The sequence below is a fragment of the Clavispora lusitaniae genome (genome assembly GCF_014636115.1).
Source record: "Clavispora lusitaniae strain FDAARGOS_655 chromosome Unknown tig00000078_pilon, whole genome shotgun sequence".
Taxonomy (NCBI): Eukaryota; Fungi; Ascomycota; class Pichiomycetes; order Serinales; family Metschnikowiaceae; genus Clavispora; species Clavispora lusitaniae.
The window spans coordinates 194468-206933 of record NW_027093977.1 but is presented as its reverse complement, the minus strand read 5'-3'; the positions used below and the strand labels follow the sequence as shown (position 1 = coordinate 206933).

General features: G+C 41.9%; 6 protein-coding genes across 6 annotated transcripts; 2 read left to right on the top strand and 4 right to left on the bottom strand. All coding sequences in view use genetic code 12, as the record gives it.

Annotated features, from left to right (window-relative positions):
• Positions 1–129: 129 nt before the first annotated feature.
• FOB63_002240 (uncharacterized protein) lies at positions 130–804 on the bottom strand (the record flags this gene model as incomplete). Its single annotated transcript, XM_002616723.2, has 1 exon — positions 130–804. The coding sequence occupies one exon, from the start codon at positions 802–804 to the stop codon at positions 130–132; it is 675 nt and encodes a 224-aa protein (XP_002616769.2).
• A 1723-nt stretch (positions 805–2527) lies between these two features.
• Positions 2528–3010, top strand: FOB63_002239 (uncharacterized protein; the record flags this gene model as incomplete). Its single annotated transcript, XM_002616724.2, has 1 exon — positions 2528–3010. One exon carries the CDS (start codon positions 2528–2530, stop codon positions 3008–3010), a length of 483 nt encoding a protein of 160 aa, XP_002616770.2.
• Positions 3011–3380: 370 nt separating this feature from the next.
• On the bottom strand, positions 3381–4070 carry FOB63_002238 (uncharacterized protein; the record flags this gene model as incomplete). Its single annotated transcript, XM_002616725.2, has 1 exon — positions 3381–4070. The coding sequence occupies one exon, from the start codon at positions 4068–4070 to the stop codon at positions 3381–3383; it is 690 nt and encodes a 229-aa protein (XP_002616771.2).
• A 298-nt stretch (positions 4071–4368) lies between these two features.
• On the top strand, positions 4369–5304 carry FOB63_002237 (uncharacterized protein; the record flags this gene model as incomplete). Its single annotated transcript, XM_002616726.2, has 1 exon — positions 4369–5304. The coding sequence occupies one exon, from the start codon at positions 4369–4371 to the stop codon at positions 5302–5304; it is 936 nt and encodes a 311-aa protein (XP_002616772.1).
• Positions 5305–5379: 75 nt separating this feature from the next.
• Positions 5380–8181, bottom strand: FOB63_002236 (uncharacterized protein; the record flags this gene model as incomplete). The annotated part of the gene is made up of 1 exon (XM_002616727.2): positions 5380–8181. One exon carries the CDS (start codon positions 8179–8181, stop codon positions 5380–5382), a length of 2802 nt encoding a protein of 933 aa, XP_002616773.2.
• Positions 8182–8548: 367 nt separating this feature from the next.
• On the bottom strand, positions 8549–12109 carry FOB63_002235 (uncharacterized protein; the record flags this gene model as incomplete). The annotated part of the gene is made up of 1 exon (XM_002616728.2): positions 8549–12109. The coding sequence occupies one exon, from the start codon at positions 12107–12109 to the stop codon at positions 8549–8551; it is 3561 nt and encodes a 1186-aa protein (XP_002616774.2).
• Positions 12110–12466: the final 357 nt, after the last annotated feature.

The window sequence follows — 12466 nt, the reverse complement described above, 5'->3', positions numbered from 1 at the left end:
TATTTTGATAAATTGATTTCTTAGTATTGGTTCATTCTACACTTGAATCACTTATTTTCACTCGGTGTTTTTTCTTGGTGCTCGTATATGTGTTACATGCTCTGACGCAGTAGTTCTATATATGGCTACCTATTGTCCATAGTTGTAGCACGCCTCAAAAAAGTCAATTTCCAACTGCACCGTCGAAGCAAACGCCGTGGTCATGCGTTTCTTCCTATCTTCGTTTTTCCCAACTCTGTCGACTTCTGAAGCAAGAAAGTCAACCCAGGCTGCAAACTCAGGTCCGCTGTGTAAATTAACCCACTCTTGGTGCTTGTACTCCAATTTTGGCAACTTTCCATTATGAACTACCCATCCAAGATAACATTTCTCCATCACGTACATTGAAGTGATGATTGTAGGATAGTCTTGGCAAAACGCCAACCGCTCAAGCTCATTCAAGTATTTCTTTGTGCCTGGGAGTACAGGAGCGGACGTTACCATGTCCGGTACATGCGCTTGCAACTCACTGGTAGAATCTTTCCTCAATTGATCCAAGCATGTATGGAAATACGTATTCTCGTCGTTGCATACAAACCCGATCTGCTTTCCGAGAACAATAGCTGCATCTTTGTCGTCACAGTGGGTCAAAGCTGCTCCGAAAATCTTCAAGCCGTCCTGGAAGAACTTGAGGTCCTGAACTAAATACGTATAAAGCTTATAGTCAGGAAGAGTGCCGTGACAAAGCTCGTTGGTAAGTGGATGGGACACCGACACGTTGAATTCTTTGCTGAATTTCTCATGAAGTTCTTGAACAAATGACATTTAATGCTTCTTTTTGGTGCGTTGTCCCTGTTCTCATTGCATATTAAATACTTCATAGTATGCGCTTACAGCGAGAGTGCGTGCGACATTATCTAGCATTACTGGTGGCTGATTTAAGAGCGTACACATGAACAGGGATTCAATAAGTAGAATAGGGAAGTGGAAGTGTGCTCCTTTTTATTTTTCTACTTGAGACCTCTGCTAAGTATGGTGATAAGAAATAGAGCTGGCCACCGGAAAATATGGGATGATTAGTAAAAATAATCGGCCAGATCTCTGTTACTACAGACACACCATGCACTTCTATTTTGGGCTAGCACGTATGGTAGAGCAAATGAATTCTTTTGTCAGAGGGCAGCCAAATGCGGTTACGCTGCATTGTCACGCAAAGTCTATTCCCTAGTTGCAGGTTGTTTCAAATACTTTAATGGAAATTGTTTCTTGCACTTTTTGTGATATTTGCTGCAGTTGACGATCGAATTCGGATGTGATGTTTTCTAAACGGGAATTTTCTCGATCCTTTTGTGGCGAACATCAAGTGCCGAGCGCTTTTATCATTGTGTCGGCGGGGAAAGTTCCTTGTGCAGATAATTTTAAGATCGCCCCTCCTCTTGGCAAAGACAGGTGAAGAAAGTGATATCCACAGAAGTAACTATTCAAAAGTTCTAATGTTACGATACAAAAGTGAGGAATTATGAGTAATGATAAGATTATGTAAGTAAATGGTTGCTAATTAGCCTGCCATCACGCACAACCGGGAGCTAAATCTTAACGTGCTTGTTACCGAAGTGGAAGGATTGCCTAGAAAATCTGCTTTCTAGCCAAAGCAGAGAATACCACAGTGCTGCTGAGAAACAATCACTGCACCTCAGGTTCCGTTAATTGAATTATACATGCATGGAATGTCTCAGACGCACTGGAACTTGAAGAGCTCCAAACACGGCCACATGTCGCCTTGCTACAGGTTCAGATTCTTCAGCTGAGAGAAGAAGCATCGGGAGCAAGATCACAAGCTAATTGTCGAAGACAAGGCGTTTTGCCGAGGATAGATGCAGGGGAACAAAGAAAGAGTCGATACTACCTTCACACCCTCGGTGTTTGCTTCGTCTTTCTATTCTTGAAGCAAAGTGGAATGTCATACAATAGTCGCAGTCGGCAGTCCCATTCTGCGAAACTGCCGCGTAATTTGAGCAAGGTAAAGATCGAGAACCACCAGGCAAATCTTTAACTACATGCTGGCGTAGATGTTCCAGCTTGAGAATTGCTCGGCGATTAGTGATGGAGCCAAGCAGTTTTACACTCTTATGCAAGTGCAGACCTTCGTGCGCTAAGACGCGCATTAGAGTGCGCAAGAAAATAGAAGCTGCGTTCATCTTGGTCTAGCTATTCTCTGTTACTAAGCACCAGGCACGAGGACTGAACCTGCAGTGCCAAGACCTAGAGGGTATTGTACACCAAAAACTTAGAAGGGGGACTTTATTCTGAGAATGAAAAGCTTTGTGGTGCGCGGCTGCACTGCAGTGCCCTGTAACCATTTTAGGCGCACTACGCGGGCTAATGCACGTTACGCTGTGTAATTCTGTCAGCCTCAGGCACCATGCTGGGTGCAAATCAAACGCAAAACAAAACAAAAGGAAATTAAGCTAAAAGAAATCATATAAAAGAGAGACTTTTCGCCACTAACTCGAATTGATTTTTTAATCTATCCATTAATATCATTCCAATGAAGTTCACCACTGCCTTTTACTGTGCTCTTGCAGCTGCTACTGTTTCCGCTGCTCCAGCTGAGACCCAAGCTGCTTCCGGCCACGCTGCCGGTGGTCATGGTGGCGCTGCTGGCTCTACCGGCATGGACTACAACAGTAACACTCTTGATATCCTTGGACGTGGTCTTGGTACCGTGATTAATTACGTCATCAAGGACGTTTCTCAAATTGGTCAAGATGCCGGTGTTGAGGTGAGCGGAATCCTTAGAGATGTTGTCCACGATGTTCTTGGTGGCAACAAGAGATCTCTTGATGAGTTGAATGCCAAGCTCGAGGAGATGGAGAAGAGAGAAGCTCACGACATCCACCACTCTTTGATGCGCCTTGTCTCCGACTTGATGGGAGCTGTTTCCGGTATTGCAACAGACACCGGTGCCAGTTTGCAAAATGCCGTCGGTGCTGGCAGTGTCAGAGGCACTCTTGAGGGACTTGGTCTTTAAGTCCAAAGTAAGTTTTTTTCCTCGACGGAGGTTTTTTTTCGGTTTTGGATTGGTTTAGTTTATTTCTAGCTATGATCTATTGAGTGAAAGTTAATCGAAATATGTTTTTCTATGTTTGTAGTTGGCTCCTCCAACCACCAGTATGAGACCAGAACATAAACGTATAACGTACAACCAAGTGAAAGACGCGATGGGCTCAGATTTGGTTTCAAAGGCTACTAGCCCTGCATCCTTCTGCATTCCGCTGCATTTTTACCGCGTTTGCATGTGTTTGGCATAGTCAAGTCACATGTCAAAAGTACTTCTTCATTTCTTCTTAAAGTCGGCTAGAGTTGAACTCGTATTGTGTCCAAAACTAAACGCAACTGTGCTAATGTACAGACGGGGATGCATTCAGAGGCACAGAATCATCCTGTGTGCGTCCACGAAGTCTCTTTTGCATGTATTCGTCGTAGCGCAATGTTTTGCGCTTCTGAAGATAGTTGAACATCAAATAGCAAATCGGGACATATGCTAGTAAGCAGCCTTGCAAAAATAGTTCGTAGAACTTTCCTTCCACATATCCAAGACTGAGAAACAATAGGACAGCCTCACTAGCAAACTCTAGCGGTAATGTCAAATAAAAGTGGTGATACTGAAGCCAGAATAGCCAGAGTGGTGATGTCTTCGTTTTCAACCGAAACGCGTGGTATGTAGCATCAATCAAGTAATGTAATGACCATGCTACGATCAACACAGAGTACATTGTATGCTTAGCAACAGTTGGGTGTGGATAAATAACCCCGTAACATACCCAAACCATATGCAATGCAGAGAAAAGACCCCACAAATCAGTCACTGAGTAATCTCTTCGGCTGCACAGATTCACAACGAAGAAGCCAATGAGTGGCAATGTTGCCACAATGTGGAAAAAGTCGGCCATTCCGCCAGGAAGAAATCGCCTGCCAACGAGCGGTAGAAGTATGCAAAATCTCCCAAGACAGCACAGCCAAAGCGTGGCGGCGGTAATGTTATAGAAGAACACAACCCTTAAGTTGAAAGGCAAAGGATAAAAGGTCATGGTGATGAAGAAATTAAAGAATAGGCTATGCTACATCTGGACGCTGGGCGCTGCACCCGTACATCATGCATATTGCTTCTCCAAACATAGAGTCTACTCTGCCATGGAATGTTGTAACGTGTTTTCCTGCTTTTCGAATAACTTCCTGCAATATTCCAAGCTAATTGGAGGACACGTCTATTCCTTGTAGGTTGCAATGCATTGTGGTGATACGTGAACTGTTTACCCCAGATGCGACGTGTGATGTTCAAGTTTCTTTTATGTACACCTGTTTCAAAGGCGAAGAGCACCAAGACCGATGAAGTTGCGCTTTCCATTGGTTCTCATAGCGCTCTTATCTCTTGTCGCTGCCCTCTGGAGTTCGGAAGACTATGAGATATTCAGTTTGAATGACAAAGTTCGGAAGGATCTCGGCCCAGACACAACGTTCTATTCATGGCTCGGTCTTCCAAAAGGTCCTAAATCCACCAAAGAGGAGATTGTTAAAGCGTACAGAAAATTATCCAGAAAGAATCATCCAGACAAGCTCAGAGGTAAGTCATATAAGCATAAAAAGAAAGTTGAAGAAAGGTTTCAACGCCTTTCTGCGGTGGGAAACATTTTGAAGAATGAATCATTGAAAAAGCGTTATGATTATTTCTACAGAAATGGTTTTCCTACTTTGAAGGGAACCGACTATCTCTATTCAAGGTTTCGGCCAGGCATTTTTGTCACATTGTTCGTGGTGTTTGTCGTCGTGTCCTCCTTTCAGTATATCTCTCTTCGTATAAGCAGAAGACAAGACTTCAAGAGAATTTCCACTATTGTGGATGATATTAGATTGCAGGCTTGGGGCAATTCACTAGTTCCTCCTCTGGATGGACTGGCAAGGAAAGTTGTTTCTCCCAATGGCAAAGAGTTCCTTGTATCAGCTGTTGGAGATGTGAGTTTAGTGGATCGCGACGAAGATGGGAACGAGTTCTTGTCCCCCCTCGATGCAAATGCCATTGATGTCAATCCTGGGTTTAAAGAGTCTTATTTTTATTTATTTCCGTGCTACTTGTGGAATTCTACTTTAGGTCGTTTGACAGGTTATATTATAAACACCAAAAGCACCTACGTGAATACCAAGAGCAAACAAACACTGTCTGATTCCGTTGAACATGGGAAGAAGAAGAAGAAGAAGGCATCCCAAAAGGGTACAAAAGTAGAGTTACCCAATGGTAAAGTTATTTATAGTCGTAAGAAACAATGAATCGAGTGAAAGGCTTATATTAAAAACTACGATAAAAATACCGCCATAATGCCATAATTCTTGGTAACAACTGTATCACCCTTTATGTTTTGGAATTCGCCGAAGCTGATTACCATCCTCCTCTTCATCAGAAGAGCTAGATCCCAGAAGATTCTCTAAGAACTCATTATCCTGTAGTTCGTTGTCAGGGAAACCACTGTTGTTGCTTTCAAAATCGTCGTAAATCATATCGTCGTTATTCTCGAAATTCAATTTCGGTGACATCTTCTGGATTTCCACATTCGATAATTTTGTGTCATGTTCATCTTCGTCGAATTCTGTTCCCAAGCGGTCCTCTTTCAGTGGATTTCTTCGAACAAATTCATCATGGTTTGATGCGTCTCCGAGAATGATGACATTTTTCTTGCCATCATCACCATTATCACCATTATTGTATGCTTCATTCTCGAGATCCATGTATCCGACAGTAGATGAGTCAAACCCAAATGCGTCTTCATCTGTTCTATCACCATTGTGATTATGCTGTTCATCTTCGGTATATTCTGCGTCTGCGCCTAGAATCACATTGTATAGTTCTCGGGTTTTGAGTAGGACATTATTGACAAACCATTCCCATTCCTTCGATCCAATACATTCAACGAGGACTGGGGATATTAGCGCTGGCTTATACAACGAGGTAAACTTTACCACTTCTTCACTGATTAGAATCAAATGACCCATGTACCCAGGTCTTGGGTCCACCTCCTTGGCAAAGGAGCTCAGGATCATGTTAATTATATCACATCTATCCTTTCTGAAAAGCTCCACTATTAAAAACGAGTTGTATGAATTCAATTTTCCGTTAAAAATCTGCTGAACTAGGTCAAATACAACATTGTGAAAGAAGTTATGCCACTCAAAATCTTTGAACCTGGTAATTATTTTTCTTAAGATACCCAGATCGATTAGGGCAATTTTGAACTTATCCCCAGCACACGGATTCTTTCTGAATGTCTCGTCTCTTTCGTCACAGACGAAAGGGTTTTCAGATGACACAATGGGTTCGTCGTCATCTGACTCAGAATACTCAAGCTCTTCGATTATTCGTCTGTATTTCGCGTCATTAAAGTTTGACTCGATGGAGGATAATTTTTGTGGCTTTTTTTGATGAACTTCCTTCAATGATACGTCGTCCATGCCCATAGTGACATCTGCTAACTCTTGCAGATCCAGCAAAGTCTCATTCGAGTTCTTTTCATCCGTTAAAAGTGTTTCATTTAACGCGTTTTGGATGCTTTCATTTTGCAAATCCCTGACTTGATCTCTTGTATGATTTATAAAAGCGATCTTTCTCGAGTTGATGAGAATCATGTTTGAGCAATGCAACAATTCTGCAACCAACTCAGAGATCTTAAACTTGGACATCCCCAAATAATTAGGGTTCACTACTTCCTCACTTACATCTGCATCAATAAGTTCTGAAAGTTTGTCAAGATTCTCTGAGAAAACTTCAAGGAGATCACCCAAATATACTGGATCACGGGGTCCTGGAGGATTCAGTTCAAAATCTTTAAGCCAATTGAACATTGATTGAACATTTACTTCCCCAGTGTTGTCAGCCATAGCCCCTGGCTGGTTCTGGCCATAGCTCACATCGTAATCAGAGTTGTTCTTGCGAATCAACTCAATCAAGATGGATACACAGTTGCTGATTCCGTGTTTGTTTGTGTATGTAATTGAAGGATTCTCTTCATCGGGGATGCGGAACAAGATGATCTCCTCTATCATTATGCGAATCATTTCAGAAGAGGCAAGTTCGCGAGTGAGCGGGTTAGGTCCAATATTTGTATCCATGTCTACCGCAAGAGAAGCATTGGAAGAAATAGTTACAAGGGCCTTAGCCAACTCAGTCGCAGCCGTTTGGCGAAACAATTGATCAGCATCTGGAATATAGTTCAAGGACTTGTCGAAGTGTGCCAAGTCAGGCTTCAAGATGTTGATAAGCTTGGGAATCATGTTTTGTTGATGCAAAACCTCCAAAATGCCTGTCGGAGAATCTAACTTATCAGTCTGGATGACTTTGAGAAAAAAGTCCATCAATATTGGGATTTCAACCTTTCCTAGAAAGGTGTCTACCAAATTGCTTTGCTTGCGAATGAAATTTAGCAATTTGATAGTGTTGGATTCCATGAGATGATCCAAAATTTGCACGAAGTAAGCCACTGATGGTGACCTTTCCACAAAATGTGGTAACGAGATGATCAGCCATAATTTATTCATGAGACTAGGCGATTCAATAATTTGATTCGATATGACCCACATATCCACCGAAAGGACATCTGCAGAGCATTGAATGCAGCGGCGAAGACGGTCTTGCTTCAGCTCGTTATCATTGCCGTGGCTGTTAGAGCCTATGTCTTCATTACTTTCGTCCGTTGGCTTATATTCACCTTTTGCATGCTCCAGTTGCTCCTTCTCTTCTTGAATAGCTAAATCATGATAAAATTCAACGCTCTCCACTATGTAATCCATAAATCCATCGAGAATGTGAGGCTGCATTATCAATTCCAAAATCTTCGCTTCTCTTGCATTCTTGGAAAACGAGTTACCCCCAGTAGACTCGCTATTTGATGATACAGATATGGAATCAGAATTGGCGTTGGAAGCATTAGATTTGGCCAGGGAATTATCGCTCTGGAGCAGTTGGACCAAATGAAAACTATCTTTATCACTGCTTTTTGATGCAAGTCTTTTGAGCTCATCCATAAAGTCCTGTTGAAGGGTTTTGTCATCTAAGATGTTGTCCACAGTAACATTGGAAAAATCAAGCACGGAGTCCAAGAATTTCAGCAAGTGATTGCTATTACTGTAGGAATTTGAAAATGGCCAGAAGGACATGCTCTTGTTGATGTGTGGGTGAGGTGGTGGAAGATCTATATACGGCCAATCAAGACAGCGCCAATCAGATAAATGTCTCAACTAGTCTGAATAGTCAGCAGGCAATGAGATGCAATTTTTTGACCCTAGTTGAATTGAAAATGCTAGTCTTCGAGAATTCTGCTAGCTTGCGCTATTGCTTTTTTTGAAGCTCTCTTGGGGTGGACACTGAGTTGATTGACTCTACTGACCTGTATTTGAGCCTCGTGATAAACGTCCTATCTGTGTATGCACTCTACTTGAAGCTACGGCAATAGTCTTGATCTCACGAAAAGCGGACATAAAACATCCATCATTAAGCCTATAATGTGACTGTTTTTTACTGCCACTAGTCAGTCGTTTCCAATTCCTCCACCTCGTGTATGAGTTCTTCAAACTGTTCCTCGTAAGCTCTGATCAATTTACCTGCTATTTCGCGCACTGTACGACCACAAGTTGAAGCATTATGTAGCATCCACTCTTTGACTGCCATACATTCTTCTTCTTCTGGCATTGCGGCGATAAATTGTGTAATTAAGCCTTCTGAATCATCATGTAGTTCCTGTTTAGTCGCTGCAACTTCCGCCAAGTAATCTATTGTATCTGCGAGAGCTTGCATTTCAGACACAACGTCATGGAGGGAAATAGTGCGTAAAGATTTCGCTTCCATGTTCAGTTTAGCTTCCTGTGCCAGTCTATTTCTATCAGTTGCAGATTCTTCCACCAAATCGTATTTTGGTTCTGTGTTAGTTTCTTTGAATATAATACGTGTTTCACTCCATTGGTCAGAACTCATGCGGGTGACAGGGCCTCTTTCTCCGCGAACAGCAATTTGTGGTGATGATTCAAGGTCCCTAATATCTAATTTATGGGTCTCGATCCCGGTGTGTTTGTCAAGTGGTAAAGTTTCATTTTCATGATCGCTAAATGTTGATCCTTGAGCAAGAGGGGAGGTTATGGATGCATCTGATTTATGCTCTGCATTCGCTTGCTCTTCTTTAACAATTTCAGTAGAGACTTCTCCTTGAATGGAAAGAAGTTCAGGCAGTCCTGACGCAGAATCTTCGATTTGGGAAACATCGTGATTAACATCGGGCTCACCTTCGTTCGTAGCAGACAATTCTTTGCTTATCTGTTCCAAGTCATTTACATACGTTTGATACGATGTTGGTGAAAATGCAATGTTTGGGAATTCGCTCTCTTCTCCATCCGCTATCGAGAGAGCCTTTGAGCCTTCGGATCCCTTTGGAGAAGAGTAGTGCCTTTCTCTATACTTTGTAGAAACTTCTGATTTCGCAACTTCGGGAGTGTCCTGCCTTGTATCTTTTGTAAATTCCGGAGAGGTGCTTCTTATTTCCTCTAGAAGCTCTCTTTGTATTTCCTCTCGGAGTTCCTTTTTGAGTTGCTCCTTTAACTCCTTTCTAAGCTCCTCCTTTATAGACTGCCTGATATCCACAGCAGAATAATAATTATGGTTTCCACCCCCATCAGTATGAATTTCCGCTTCTGTAGGCTTATTTTCTTGCGATAAACTGTTTTTCTCTGCATTGGATTTACTCTTTTCATCATTTCCTGAAACCCTTTCATTTTCCAAAGCCACGCTTGTTTTTTCAATCGTCGGATTCTCCGTTCCAGCATTAGTACTCTTTCCTTCCACTATATTTATTGAGGTCCCCGCATCTTTAAAAATCTCTGTCTCGCCGACCTTATCACCCCCAGCAGAAGATCTCAATCTCAGTCCATTGAAGTCATTTTCTTCTTCAAGGGTAGTCCCATTATTTATGGAATTTGGGATCACTTCAGCTATTCTTCTACTCGCACATTCCTCAGAAGCCACGGTAGCCACATTCTCATGTCTTTCGCTAATTGCATGATCATTCGGGGATGCAATTGTTTTTTGAGGTGATACAACAGGTTCTACATCACCAACCATATCCTTTGAAACTGATTTTTGACCTAGATTCTCAAGATGAGAAGAATCTTTAGCGTTAGTGGGACTGCTAAGCTCTAAATCACTATCTGTATCGTTTGAAGAGACTTTAGAATCCTTCTGTTGATGCTTGCCAAGACTGCTAACATCACTTATTTCATTCACATTGAGTCTCAATCCTTCATTCTCTTCAATTTCTCCAACTGGATTACTTTTCTCTGGTGAATTCTTCAATTCATTTGCATCATTTGGCAATGGGTCATTCATCGATATTGCATTTGAACCCTGGACATAACCGAGACTAACTTCTGGGGAGGACTTACGCATTAGTTGTTCACTTAAAGTTGAACTGTTACCCTGATCTGCAGTTTCCGTTATGTGTGTTGGCAGCAGTTGCGCCACCACTTCGGAGGCTTCAATTCTTACTTCGTTAGAAGATATTTCTCCGGTTGGAGTGGATTTCTCCATAGCCGCCTCCATAGCAGTACTTTCCTTTACTGCGGGGGTGTTGACTTTCGTAGCCCCTGAGGTATTTAATTTGATAGGGACAGGTTCTTTATCAATCGGATGTACATCTTTCTCAAGGAATGATATGTTTGACTCATCATAGTCGCCTATGTTCTGGTTGGATAAGTCAAATAGTGCAGGAGTTGTGGTAGTATCTTCTGTTGATTTGAGGACTTTCATTTTTCTTCCTTTCTTCGGTGAGTTTAGAATCTGCTCCAATTGAGCTTGGTCCAAGTCCATATCATCACTAAATTGTGATTTGAGACGCTTAGAATGTGCGTGCTTTGAACTATCTGTCTTCCGCCTCTTCGTTCTTCTCGAATCGGTTTTGATTGATAGTACGTCTTCTTTTTCTGACCCAGAAGCCTGGATGTCTGACGAGTCCCCACTTAATGTATATTCTGAGTCTGAATCAACGATGTTTAAGGATGAAGTTCCATTCTCTGTATCCACCTCACCCCCTCCAGCATCTTCTGAGTTTTCTATTTCAGAGTTTAGAATGAACGATCCATTCTTCCTTGAAAATACATCATTTGGCTTGGTAATAGATGAGCTATTAAATGATTCGGGTTCGCTATCTGAATTTTTGAGTTCTGACTTTATACCAATGTCTGACACATTTCCTGTTAGAAGGTTATTTGGGGACTTCTTTCCAATATTGTTAGTATTATAGATGGCATCCTTTTTAGTCTTCCGAATATATTTTCGTTGTGAGGAGAAATTCTTAAAGATAGTGCCCTGATTCTGATTTTCTAGATCGTCAATAGAAAAATCGAAAGCATCAAAGCTCAAGTGAGGGGACAGTCTACTTTTGATAGACAGCAGTCGTTGATGACGATCCGTACTTGGTGATTCTAAGCCTCTCACTCCCAAGTCACTTAGTATTTTTGTGTTGTCCTGAGGTTTCTCCAGAGGTGATCCTTTCGCAGATTCTGACTTGGGGGTACTTGGTCCAAGAAGACGTGAAAGCTCGCTCAGATCTATCAGGGGACTCCTTCTATCGTTTTCTTCTTTTTCAAATTCCGTGTCTTCCGCTTCATGTTTCTCCTTGTTATGTGTTTCCTTTTCATGGTTCTCCTTCTCATAAATTTCTCTTTCGTGGTTCTCCTTCTCGTGGATCTCCTTATTATGCATTTCCTTTCCAATTGTATCCAAAAAGTAACAGTAAGCAAAAGAGTTATTCTTGTGTTCTTGTAATGGATCATCCATAGGCTCCCAGTCTTCTAAAGGACAATCACAGTACATGCAAATGACACGATCACTGCCTGGCTCCACCGGGGAATAATAGAACCCTGCTTGAGCAAGATTTTCACTCGAAACTTTGCATTCTTCTTGCGTATCAAGCTTCCAAAGCTTCTTGAATGTTGAACGCCGTAGATTAATGGACTCTTCGCTGTGAGGATGTATTATTGAGTTCGGAACTGACTTAGATGCGGTTAAATTCTGCCAGAAAGTACTCTTGTTAGAAGCCATGATGAAATGCTTTAAGTTGGAGATGATAAGTGAGTAAGGACACGCGGGATTATTAATAAGGTGAAGCGATACTATGGATGTAGTTTCTTCGACATTCTTCTCTTTCTTCCCACACCAGAAACACGTTAATTGGTGTGGATAGCTTTTTGTAGGTGTGTAGTAAAATCCGCTATCAGCAAGGATATTGATATCTAACAGCTTTAGTGACCATTTCCTCAAAGTTCGGGAATTTCCAACCTTTGCACCGTCTGTGAATGTCGCTAGTCGGTTTTTGCGATACTGAAATACATCATTCTGTTTCACCATTGTTACCTATAGTTAAAGTGTGAGATTGTGATGCGCGCGTTTATCACATTT